The 13,708-nt window shown below is 30.9% G+C and overlaps 1 protein-coding gene across 1 annotated transcript in view; it reads left to right on the top strand.

Annotated features, from left to right (window-relative positions):
- Positions 1–11,977: 11,977 nt before the first annotated feature.
- The window catches only part of LOC122531854 (tyrosine-protein kinase RYK-like), a 45,239-nt gene continuing 43,508 nt past the window's right edge, over positions 11,978–13,708 (top strand). The window contains exon 1 of the mRNA XM_043660119.1: positions 11,978–12,168. Coding sequence (XP_043516054.1) covers positions 11,978–12,168 — 191 coding nt within the window. The remainder of the gene's footprint in view (positions 12,169–13,708) is intronic.

Here is a 13,708-nt window from a genome sequence, read left to right as displayed (position 1 = left end):
TTCTGTATTGATCGAACAAAACGTGAGTCAACTGAGTCATCTAATAATGTTACGATTGTGTATTTAATAATCATGTTTCCATCGAGTACAATCAAAACTTCACCGTTAACACTGCTAATAAAATTACCTACCGCTACTTAAAAATCATTCGTCGAAATCCAGATACGCGAAGAAAATCAGATTCGTTTAATTCTTCTTCATCCTCGGGGAAACTGTCCTTGACACTTTTCGATTCAACGAACACTAAATGCGATCGAACTCTCCAAGCTTAACAAATTTTTTGGAGCCAATGCGCGAAAACATCCCTCGTTTCAACTGAAACATTTACTCTTCCCAGAAACACACGCTCGATCATCCCTTGACTCATTAACCACTTGGCGCTGGCAACTGATTGCGGACCATAACGAGCGACCGAACCGTATGCAAATAACTCGTCGCTTTCTCTTTAAATTTCGTCGGTGCGTAATATCACTGGATAAAAATTACTGAGAGGCAATAAACTTATAATTTGCTTTGCCTATTTTGTTTTACTTAAATATACTTGAAAAATATTCTTCAATTTCGAACCGACCCGACAATACATTTATGACATTATAATTCGACCGATATAAGAGATTTTTACGGAAACTCTAGACAAATTGCTTTGTTTTGTTCGAATTTATTGCTACGTGCCCCTAAAATTTTTTGCGTCCGAACGTGTCAATCTAATTTCGAGGGGAATTCTCTAAATTTTCTCCGCGGAAGTTGATTAGACACCTAGGGAAATCGGCCGAGGAAGGCGCAAGTATTCCTGGCAGCGGCAGGATCCAGCGTGTGGGATTAAACCAGCCCCTGCCACCATTCTTCCACCCCTCCGCCCCTCCTCATGGCGATGCATCTCGTGCAGCGTGATCCTTGTGTAACCGGCGTGCAAAAAAGGAGCATAAGGACAGTTTCCACGGTGGAAGGGACTGTGTGTGTGTGTGTCTGTCCTTGCACAGGATACACAGGTTCCCTGTCTCTCTCTCTCTCTCTCTCACCCCTCCTCTCCCACCCCCTTAAGCAGACCACGTAGTGGGAGCGACGACCGCCTCCAGAAACGCCCTTCTTGCCTCCCCGACGCATATGCTGCGTCGTATGTGCAATATGTGCACGCGCATGCACGTCTCCCCTTTTTGAGACTCCGATCGTGTGGTTCCATGGTCTCTCTCTCTCTCTCTTTCTCTCTCTCTGTGTACGTACGGGGTGTGTGTGAGTTTGGAGCGTTCACATGGAGCGCGAGCGCGCGACCCGAAGAGAGTGGGGTGGATTACCGTCTTTGTCGTCTTCTCAGCTCTTTGTTAACAAGCTTTGCAAATCGGCCTCTCCTTTGGCCTTGGTTTTCTTCTTCTTCTTCGTCTTCTTCTTCATCTTGTTATTGTTATTTATTATTATTATTTTGGTTTTCGAGATGCAAGATGATATTTTTGGGAATTTCTCAGTTGTAGGGTAGCTTTTCACCAACTGTTTTTAAAAAAGAGTGCTACTGGCTTTCCGAGATGTGATGGTGTTTAGCGACAAAATGAAGACACTGTTCCTTGAGAATTTTGAGTGATGGTGTCTCTGTACGTATGGGGTGAGTGACAATTCTGAGGAGAAGACCGAGCGCCGCTCCAACAAAAATTTCCAGGAACCTTGAATTTTGAATGATTCGAGCTTTTGGAACGTTAAGAACAAGAGTTGATAACAGAGAATATGTTTACACTGTAACTACTTAAACTACCCTCGATCGAGATTCAATCGGAACGAAACGAATCAAATTTGAAAGAGAAAAATTGTTTCTCTAAATATTGTCCCCCCGGCAAGGTGAGACGTAATTTTAAATCCGACAAACGACTCTCAGCAACTATTTTAAATTTATCGAGGACTCGGGATATCTAGTCTTCCCTTTTAAAAATTGAAAAAAAAAAAAACGAAATATATACAGAAAATCCCAAAGCAAGTAACCAAGTAAGTAGGGATTCCTTCTTTTTCAAAACTCTTTGCGTCTCTTTGACAATTTCCAGCTGACAACTAATTTTACAAGAAGAATTAACCAAGGGGTGGACGACGCGCCGGCGGTTGAAGAATCCTCGGGTTACAAGAAACTTTTCCACGTTGTTTCACCGGGATAAAAGCCCGCGGCTTCCTCCAGGATTCCTTTCTTTTTTTTTTTCCTTTTTTCTCTTTTTTTCTGTTTTCGACCCTCGCCGCCGCGTTTAGAATTATTCCAGGCGAGGCGGCCGGGACTTTGGCGTCAGTTGTTTGCGAAAACATCGTCAAGGATGGTAAATTACCTCCTGGGATCCCTCCTCTGAGAAACAACTCTCTGAGAAATCATCTTCTTACCGAGGCGAGAGCCGAGAGCAGCCGCGAGACGAAACAAAGCTTCTAAGGTACTCTAAATACTCCGTCGCGAGGTCTTCGAATCTTTTTACCACTCTTATCCTCAAAGTTTCATTTCACTTTGCACCAGGCTGATCTCCAGTATGATCGATCGTCGTTTGAGAAATTAGAGACAAATCTTGTGATCGATCGATCGGATGTTTCATTCCTGTCATACATTTACTTCTCTCCAAGAACGAGGAGAGAACAGAGAAACAATTAATTAGAGCGTTGATCAGTTGCTGAAAAGTTTCTAGAGAAGCACGCGAGATGTTTTCCTGCAAATTTATATGTTCAACGATTTCAATACGAGAAATTTCTTTCTCAAAAAGAAATTCCAGACACTTTCTGCAACTGAGCCACGGGCCCTCGATCAGTTTATTCGCTCGAAAGCGGACAGAGATGGAAAGATTAGTCGCGTTGTTAATCAGTTCTTCGTAGGAATCGGGCAAAGGAGAAGGGAAACGAAAGAAAAAGTCGGGAGCGCGGGAGCCAAAGAGAAATCGTCGGTTCAATTTTCCTGCCCGTCGGAAGTGGGTTGCAACCGGAGGTAAGGAAAAAAAAAAAAAAAAAAAAAGAAAAAAGAAGAAAAAGAGTCGCGGGAAATTTCCGCGTTTCACCTTTGAGCCGTCCGTTTTCCCTTTTTCTTCTCTCCTCTCTCTCTCTCTCTCTCTCTTTTCTTTTTTTAATCCTCGTTTTTTTCCAGGGTTTTTCGTCGCGCGTTCGACGATCTTCAAACGCAAAGGCGATGCGAAACGCGCACGCGGCGAAACGCAGCCACGGCTGCCAAAGCTGCCGGGGCTCTTTTCTTCGAGGCAGCCTCGTTAAGGAGCACGCGTTTCTTTCCCTAATTAGTATCCCATCCCCTCCTGTCCCGTGTCTTTTGTTCACTTTCGTCGAGCTCTCCACCGACGAACGTTCGATCGTTCTGATACATCTCTCAGGCAACGTGATCCTGCAAAAGTCGCCTCGAGCCTCTCTGATTTTTATTCGCGAGAAGGAGCGAGAGTTTGAGAGAGAGAAATTTGTACGGAAGATATATATATATATATATATATATATATATATATATATATTAAAATATATCACTGAAAATTATTTAAATTATCCTCTACATCGTTTGAAACGTTTGTTATTCAGAAATATACTGTAATTCAATATTTTACAATTCTTAACTCCTTGCGCGGACCATAACGAGCGACCGAGCCGTAATACAATAAAATTGTCGCTTTCTTTTTCTTTTGAACTCGTCTGGATCATTTGTTTTGCCTGGGTTACGTTTAAATCGACTTGAAACTGAGAAAATGTTACACAAAAAAAATAGAATTTAATTTGAGACTGAGAAAATGTTGCACAAAGTAATAGAATTTAATTTGAGACAACACAAGGTGGTTGAACAGAGGTGAAATGTTACATCTCTTGTTACTCGTAAAATGTCATAAAGAAGGTAAATTGTCTTGATAAAATCTTATGCACAATGTCTGAAAAGAAAAAAACCTAAAAGTCTGCGTATAGACTTTTCTGCAATATATTTTTCAGAAATACTCTTTCTCACGAGATGCTTGTTAGTCACGCAACCCTTCCAAAAGTCTGTTATTTTTAGCAATCGCGATAGATAAAGTCCCATCAGTTCAATAAACCGACCCTTACGTGAAAACTGCCGAGAGAAATATTCGCGCTCCACTGACAAAAACATTCCCACGAGCTTCCTCACCAGTTACACAACTCCACCAGCCATCCCCTAGATACTTTACATTTACAAATTTCGGCGTCTCTCCGAAACCAATGAATCCTATCCTATCCAATTATCATTTCTACTGAAAAAAAAAAAGAAAAAAGAAGGAAAGAAGAAAGCAAAAAAGAGATATTCACCCCAAGAAACCTACATCCATCGGGAGCATTCTCCCTGAAATTCCAGTTCCTCCATCCCACTGTCGAACATACGTTTTCACCCCGGAGGAAACCCAACCCTGGTGAAATCCTCTTACAATTCGTCCGGCGACGAATCCCATCCCCCTGACACATGTAAAACCGTTCAGAAGAAAAGCTCTCTCTCTCTCTCTCTCTCTCTCTCTCTCTCTCTCTCTCTTTTGCTCTCGCCATTACAGATCACAAGAAGATCCGCGGGAATCCATCAGCATCGTCCGTTAACGCCGAGGGGTTGTTGCTCGTGTTTGCCGGCCAGGGAAAAAGAGGGAGAGAGGAACGTCGCGACTCTCGATTGGGCGAGGCTGGATCGAGAAGACAGATCGCTCGGGATCGCCTTACAGCCTGTTTCGATTCTATTAAAACCATCCGACGGGGCAAGGAGGGGATGGGTGCTCGCAACCGCCCCTTTGCTCCAAGACACAGATTCAACTGCGGCTCGCTGTGGTTTCAGCAGCGAGTTATAGTATAGGTTTTTCCGAGTCCGACATTGTGTCGCGAGGGGGTGGCTTCTCGCTCGGTTATTAATGGATCCACTGTGAAAGAGAGGTCAGGACAACGTGTTTCTTCCTTCTTTTCTTTTTTTTTTTTTTTTTTGAGGGGGGGGGGGAGCAATTGAAAGTTTATTATAGAGCCTCACACAGACACACACACATACAATGTACATTTATATTAATTTGGTTTCTTTGATAAATAAATAGTAAATCGTGGATTTTATTTCAAATTAAATTATCTCCAAGGACAAGTTTAATTTATATTTTTTTATGAAATTCGATACACAAAGAAAATTAAAAGAAAATTTATTTGATATTTTAATGAAATGTTGTATTATATAATATAAAATGTTTTTTTTATACAATATGTTATATATTGAAGATAATTTTTACTGTTGATAACATTTTTATTATTATCATGTAACATTTAATTTCGTGAAACAACGTAGAATAACATATTGCTTCATAAAGCAGAATTCCCACAAATGTTCATTTTACATATTCTTTTAAGCAGTACAAGCAACTGTTGTTACATTCAGGAGATATAAGCGTTTATACTAGGTGTCTCGTATCTATGACAAAATTTAATTTCACTGTTTCTTGTATATTATTTATTTGCATATCATTTCAATGATTTATTTATTATTTCAATAAAAATATAACTAGGATAGTATAGTATAAATATAAATATAGTGCAATATAATATAAACATAAATATAGTGCAATAGAATATAAAAATAAATATAGTGCAATATAATATAAATACAAATATAGTGCAATATAATATAAATATAACTATAATGCAATATACTATAAATATAAATATAGTGCAATATAATATAAATATAAACATAGTGCAATATAATATAAATTTAAACATAGTGCAATATAATATAAATTTAAACATAGTGCAATATAATATAAATTTAAACATAGTGCAATATAATATAAATTTAAACATAGTGCAATATAATATAAATATAAATATAGTGCAATATAATATAAATACAAATATAGTGCAATATAATATAAATACAAATATAGTGCAATATAATATAAATACAAATATAGTGCAATATAATATAAATATAAATATAGTGCAATATAATATAAATATAAATATATGATAATATTAACACAAATATTACGAGTCTGGAAACATTTTAACTTTCATCTTTTTTCTCCAGACGAAGCTGACAATCATAAAAATACTCAAAATCAATCGAATGAACTGTGTTATCGCATTATTAGAGAAACAAAATATGAATTAACACAGTATTATCATTGTAATTAAGATCACAAACCACTACAATTTAATATTTTAACAATTAACCTCTTGCACTGGCAACTGGTTCGCGGACCATAACGAGTGACCTGAACCGTACACAATAATTCGTAGTTTTTCCTCTTCTTTTGTGCACATCGGTATGATATCACTGGATAAAAATTATTAAGAAGCAATTAAACTTATCATTCGTTTTGTCTGGCTTGAAATCGAGAAAATGTTACAATTTGGGACAAAATGTAAAAAATGTCTCGACGTGCGTGGCACGTCATTCCGGCGCAAGGTCTTTATTGTTCAATTCTACGCGTTGATAACGCAGAGCAATACATGCAGAAAAATATCAGAACGAAACCGCGGGATCGAGAATGATAAATTCGCAGGGGATACGTCGAGATACATTTTTAATTTAAATCGCGTTACCGGTGGGAAAATGGCAAGGCACCATTTTTGTTTAGCGCGCCGAGGTGGCTCAAAGAGGAGACATGGGGCTCAAAGAGTTATGTAGGGCGGAAAACGCAAACGAACGTGAAAGGAAATCCGAACGAGGCTGCAAGGATGGCTGGAAAGCTCCTAGAAAGCTCGTGGTCGTTTTGTGGTGGACGAAGAGGGCAGAAGAGACCTTTTTTTCTCTCAAAGAGACTTTCTTCCTTTCGTTCGAGTACATCCTTAACCCGCTATACTATGGTATGCTCCTCCGTGCCGCTCTGTTCGATAGTGGCTCGATATATTTAAAGCTACGTTTGCATCAGGCAACTTTTAGTCGGACGAACCGGGTCGATCGAGCTCAAGTCATTCGATTAATCTATCCTGGCGGTATTTAAAAAACAGGTTTGAAGTATTTGAGAAACGATTGTTTGAATAATGTATCGTTCTTTTGAAATAATCTTTAATTATTTGAACAAACGAATGATTTACTTTGCTATTCTATTTGCTATTGTATTTTGTATTTGCTTCTGTAAATAATTTCTCAAATGCTGATTCCATTGCATTTATTTATTATATTTCAATGAATTGAGTCAAATGATTAACTAATAAATCATTTGGAAGTAATTTGTTTGATTTGGAGATAAAATTACTCTGTGTACATTTTTAAAATGAAAATAAGAAATTAGTGTTATGATATGATTCATTGTTTCAAATTGTTATTTTTTTTTTATCTTTGTCTGAAATAAAATTTACCTAAAATTCTACTTAAAAGAAAATACTTTACTGTTCAGATAACTTGATATTTGAATATTATTATATCATCAGAACATGATTAATGACTAAAAACTCATTCTATTCTAGTAATTTAATGTTTGAACATTTAAGATAATCGGAAAATATTGAACATTCTATTCTACATGAAATTATTGCATTTATTTTTCCATTCTTTGTATTTACAATATGTCAAAAAATCAACTAATGACAAAGAAATTTAATAAAGATGCCATAGTTAACTTGATTAAAGGACATTGAAGTTTACACTGTCGTTTTGTCATCCGATATTTTGTTGCTCAAGTATGACAAGTAGTGTTTGCGATTAATTTACTGAACAAAAAATGAATAGGAAAAAATGTGGAGAGACTAGAAGATGAATTTGAAGTATCGTCAACGATAATTAGATTATATTAGAAATCGTAAACATCTATAATAAATTTATTGATTTGATTTAATAATTAAATTTAAATCTAACATCATTTCTCCACCTTTACTAGTTTATTATACTCGACGAATAATTTTGTACTATATTTGAAAACTATAATTGAAACGACCAAGCTCTTCAATAAACAAATATATTATAATTAGAAATCATTTCAATTTGTTTAACACCATGTTTAAACTGCGTTTAAAATAATTGAGTTGATATCGTGAAGTCACAGGTGACTATTTGTACTAAAAAAATGTGTTAAAAAAATTTAAGTTATTTTATATATATTTATATACCTCTGTGATAGAAAATTTCTATATTTTATATTTTTATATTTTACACATTTAAATTTCACTTTATTCTATATTTCATCTTTTTATATTTTATTTTGTTCTGTATTTTATATTTTTATATTTTATTTTATTTTACATCTTTCTGACAGAGATTAATAATAAAAATTAAACTAAAAATTAACCAATGTCGAACATAAATTTTTATATTTTACTTTATTCTATATTTCATATTTTTATATTTTATTTTGTTCTGTATTTTATACTTTTATATTTTATTTTATTTTACATCTTTCTGACAAAGATTAATAATAAAAATTAAACCAAAAATTAACCAATGTCGAACATAAATTTTTATATTTTACACATTTATATTTTACTTTATTCTATTATATTTCATGTTTTTATATTTTATTTTGTTCTGTATTTTATACTTTTATATTTTATTTTATTTTACATCTTTCTGACAAAAATTAATAATAAAAATTAAACCAAAAATTAACCAATGTCGAACATAAATTTTTATATTTTACACATTTATATTTTACTTTATTCTATTATATTTCATGTTTTTATATTTTATTTTGTTCTGTATTTTATACTTTTATATTTTATTTTATTTTACATCTTTCTGACAAAAATTAATAATAAAAATTAAACCAAAAATTAACCAATGTCGAACATAAATTTTTATATTTTACACATTTATATTTTACTTTATTCTATTATATTTCATGTTTTTATATTTTATTTTGTTCTGTATTTTATACTTTTATATTTTATTTTATTACTTTATTCTATTATATTTCATGTTTTTATATTTTATTTTGTTCTGTATTTTATACTTTTATATTTTATTTTATCATACATCTTTCTGACAAAGATTAATAATAAAAATTAAACTAAAAATTAACCAATGTCGAACATATTTTTATATTTTACACATTTATATTTCATATTTTTATATTTTATTTTGTTCTATATTTTATATTTTATTTTATTTTATTATACATCTTTCTGACAGAGATTAATAATAAAATTAAACCAAAAATTAATCGAATGTCGAACATAAATTTTTCGAATATTCAATGATACCAATATTCGAAAATTCAATTGTTCACAATCAAATTGGTGTAAACTGTTTTCGATCATTTTCGATCCAGCGACTCGTTCGTTTCAACTCAACAGTCGCCTAATGCAAACGTAACTTTACACGGTCGGCTGTGAACAATTTAAGGTCGATCGCGACTTAGTCGTTGTAAACGCAGCTTAAAGCGAACGATCGATCAGCGTGTCAACGATTCTTCGATAAAATCGCCTCTGTAGCACTGCGACAGTGCACTGCGCGGTACCGAGAGGGGAACGGTTCAATCGACAAAATGGATTGTCCGTGGCGTAATGCGGCTTGAACACGCTTTGTGAACGTAATACAATTATTTAACGGCGGCACAGAAGTCCGCTCATTAAATCGTTCACGAATCTATGTTAATGGCCGCATTTCTCTGTTATTATGCTGTCAAAGTCAATGCTCAAATGCCGAAATATCGACAGGGTGTGCAGCGCGTTGCCTTTCTGCGATCTATGAATCTTTCAACGAAATTTCAAAGCCGCGTAATACGGTTTGCTGTCGTTAATGTTGAAAGAATATTAATTTCGGTTGAACGGTGAAAGCACTTGTGGTCGAGTTTAAAAAATTTTACGTATTTTAGGTATTGTGTAGGTCCAAGAATTTTATAATGTTAATTTATGGAAATCTGTTAATTTAATTAAATACTCATTCTAATATATTGTAATAATAATAATGTAGTGCAGTAACAGCATTGCGGTAATTTTATTCAAAATTTTGAAATTAAAAGACCTGTTATCTGAAATTTGAATTAATTGATTTTAAATTTATCAGTCTTTTTATTAAATATTTTATTAATTATAAATATTAATAGAAAATATGTATATGTGTTTCTTCGATAGTCTTAACTTTTTAATTGAAGGAGATAGTGGATTAATTTATTAAAATAGGCTACTTTCAAAATTTATATTACAGTTATCTACGTTAAAACAAATTCAGAAATTATTCCATATAGTATTTTCATTTTATACTAATTTTATAGTAATAATAATTTTTAATTAAATATAACATTTGATCAGTTAAAATAAAATATGAACATTTGATCATTGAAATAAAATATATTTTAGAAATTCATAAGCTATTATTATAAGTATTTCTTTTTTTACAACGTCAATTTTACGGTAATAACAATTTTTAATTAAAATTATCCTTTACTATTATTATTATTATGTTAAAATAAATTATTTTGAACTATATTAAATTATATTAATTTGCAACATTCTTAATAGAGATAAATTTTGATCGCGAATAATTAAAATATATATATATATTTATATAATATATATAATAAATATATATATATATATATAATCTTGTTAGCATTAAATTATATAGAATTTTTTATTAATTTTATTATATTTAATATAAATAAATTGTATATAAAATATTAATTTAATTTATAATTTAACTATAATTTTATTTATATTGTTAATATCAATAATTAATTTAAAATTAAAATTTAACATGCATTTTACATTAAATATAATTAAATATTATTAAAATGTAAATAAAGCAATGATCATCAGAAGATTAGGGATTATTTTGTATTCTCATTTCATCCTAAATTGAAACTCGTAGCATTAATTTGTGTCGGAACTAGCTAGTATAGAAGATCTTATCCGTATGCAGCTCCACGATGGGAATTTATAACTCATTAACCTAAGCGACACGCGATAGTTATGCATCCTACAATTATATCAAAGGTGAATTAACCAAATCAGACGGAAGCATCGAATACTTTCTACTCCAGTTAAATTATTAGTTATTTAATGAAAAACAAAATATCTACATTCGTGAATAATTAAGTTACGTAGGTATATATTGTGCGTATTGGAATTGAAATGATCTTGATAACATTACATTATTTAACGTTACGTAATATTCGTAAAATAGTAACATTTATAAAATTATAACGTTTATGAAATAATATTAATATGAAATAGGAAATGATTTTTCAGAGATTGTGTTAATGAAATTAATGAGAAATCATTTTATTTTTTCAATGAACTAATTTTTTTAGAATGTTCTATATCGTAAATATTCGCTTTGTTTCTAAATGTAATTAATTATTGTTCAATAAGTAAATAATTTTGAGAATTCGAAAAAATTGATTAATTTGGTCATAAAGTAAAAGAATATTGTAATTCATGATTTTTTTCTCTTTTACGCTATTTTTCACATCGGCAAAAATACGAACATATCAAGATAAACGTTTTAATCTAAGTCTTCAAACGAAATAATAATTGTCAAAGGTTTTAACATTATCAATTTATTAGTTAGTTATCTCATTTTCACTAATTAGTTTTCTTATTTTTAAGTGCGCAATTGTTCAATTCATACGCACATTTCAAAACACGAAATGTAATAAAAATAAATAATAAATAATAATAATAAAACTTAATAGTAATAAATATTAATAATAAAAATAAATGAAACTAAATAATAAATAATAATAATTATATTATTGTATTTTACATTTTGTACTTTTCATTACTATATTACTATTCATTACTATAAAATTTATAGTAATGAATACTAATAATAAAAATAAATAATAAGTGATAATAATAAAATTAACAGTAATAAATGTTAATAATAATAGTAATAAATATTAATAATAAAAATAAATCAAACTAAATAATAAATAATAATAATAAAATTTATAGTAATGAATAGTAATATAGTAATGAATATTAATAAAAATAAATAATAAATAATAATAATAAAGTTAACAGTAATAAATGTTAATAATAATAAATATATTAAAGTAAATAATAAGTGTATAAATATAATAGAAACGGGTCGAATTGAGAATTGCTCGAAAAGATGAAAACCAAAGTTATAATGATTTTTGTTGCAGGAGTGCAAGCACCTCCCAGAAATGATTCGGTTCGTTTGGAGCCAGGACCTTTCGTGAGTGGTGCCGGAGCACTTTACATCGCCGCCACATGTGCGTGCGCTTTGATATTAGTCGTCGGAAGCGTAGCAAGCGCCTTGTACATTCGTAACAGCAAGGCTCGCATTCAAGAATCCCAGTAAGTACCTATATACAGTTTCTCGAATACATTACATTAAAGCAAATTTCCAGTTTCATGTTTGAACAGCTTGAAGAATTTACTTTCAAAAATTTAAACAAATATAATATAGAATATAATAAAATAAAATGAAAAAAAAAATATATATATATGTAATTAAAAATAATGACATTCGTTGGATAATAGACGACTATCGTGTTATCCAATAATGTTAAAATTATTAAAAGTCAAGATATTTGGTTTTATTTTGTATTTTATATTTTCAGTGATAGAGATCAATAATAATGAAGTTCAATTAAATTCCATTTGTATTTCTAATTCTGATGATAAAATTAAATAATTTAATTCTAGATTATTATAATTCTCAATAATGAAATTAAGTAATTATAAAAATGATTATAATTCTCGATGACAGTTAAGAAGTAGATACACTTTAGAAATTGCAGTTCTTAACGTCATTTGAATAGTATTTTTTCTCGTTACATGTTTTACAAGTAGATGTTTCTTCCCTCGTTTCTTTTCCATTTTCTAGATCTTTATTGTTGATTTAAATATCCTTGAAAGATTAGTTAATTAAAATAGCTAAACGCTTGAATTAAGATATTCACTAACATTAACCAGGGAAATAAAACTATTTTAGATAATAGAACAACCACTTTCTTAATATTAAATTGAAAATTAAGAAAATTGTCAGAATTGTTTAATTTTTATTATCGTACGTAATTTTATAGAATTACTTCGTTGCAAGAAGATGTATTATCATCACTTACATTGATCTTCAACATTCATAAATGATTGATCACGTTGATCTATCATGGAATTAAATTTAATCTTTCCCATTTATGTTCAATTATATTTTTTTTCGTTATATCTTATATTTTAATGAGCTCTTCGTGCCTCATATATAGTATGCATATTATAATAATACAATATTCTATTTATTGAAACAAAATTTTAATTAATATACAATTAACTGAACTTTTGTTGATTAAATTCACTTATTTGAACTCAGTTATTGGGCTCTCATTACATACGAGCGAAAAATAATCTAATTACATAAACTAAATAAAGAAAAAGAAAATCTATTACTAATAAATATTTTGCCCAGATGACAAAATTATACGTGATCGTTTCAACGATTCGTTTATCACTATTTTTTGTTTATTCGTTTGCTGTGATCTTATTTGCGTCTCGATTAAATTAAATTATTTAGTAAGAGATGTTTGGAGTGTACGATATATTCTGATAGTAAATAGAAAGATTGAATATTGGATACTCTACTGCAGTTTGGATAATCGAGATCCTACTGAATTTGTATTTTCAATGGTATTTCTTATAATTACCCTAAATATAGAAGAGTATAGATTTACACTGAATTACTAATCACAGATTTCTTGTTATCATTGGTATTAATATACCAAGTCAAAATAACTGTTTTATAATTTTTGTTAGGTATTTTATAGATATAAAACAGTGTATTTCTAAAAATTTAAATGGTCTCAATGCATAAATAAAGAGGAGCTCTGTCATGTGATTCTTT

The sequence above is a fragment of the Frieseomelitta varia genome, unplaced genomic scaffold (genome assembly GCF_011392965.1).
Source record: "Frieseomelitta varia isolate USP_RPSP 00005682 unplaced genomic scaffold, Fvar_1.2 scaffold_418, whole genome shotgun sequence".
Lineage (NCBI taxonomy): Eukaryota > Metazoa > Arthropoda > Insecta > Hymenoptera > Apidae > Frieseomelitta > Frieseomelitta varia.
The sequence above is the reverse complement of the archived record's forward strand: the minus strand, read 5'-3'. Positions and strand labels throughout refer to the sequence as shown.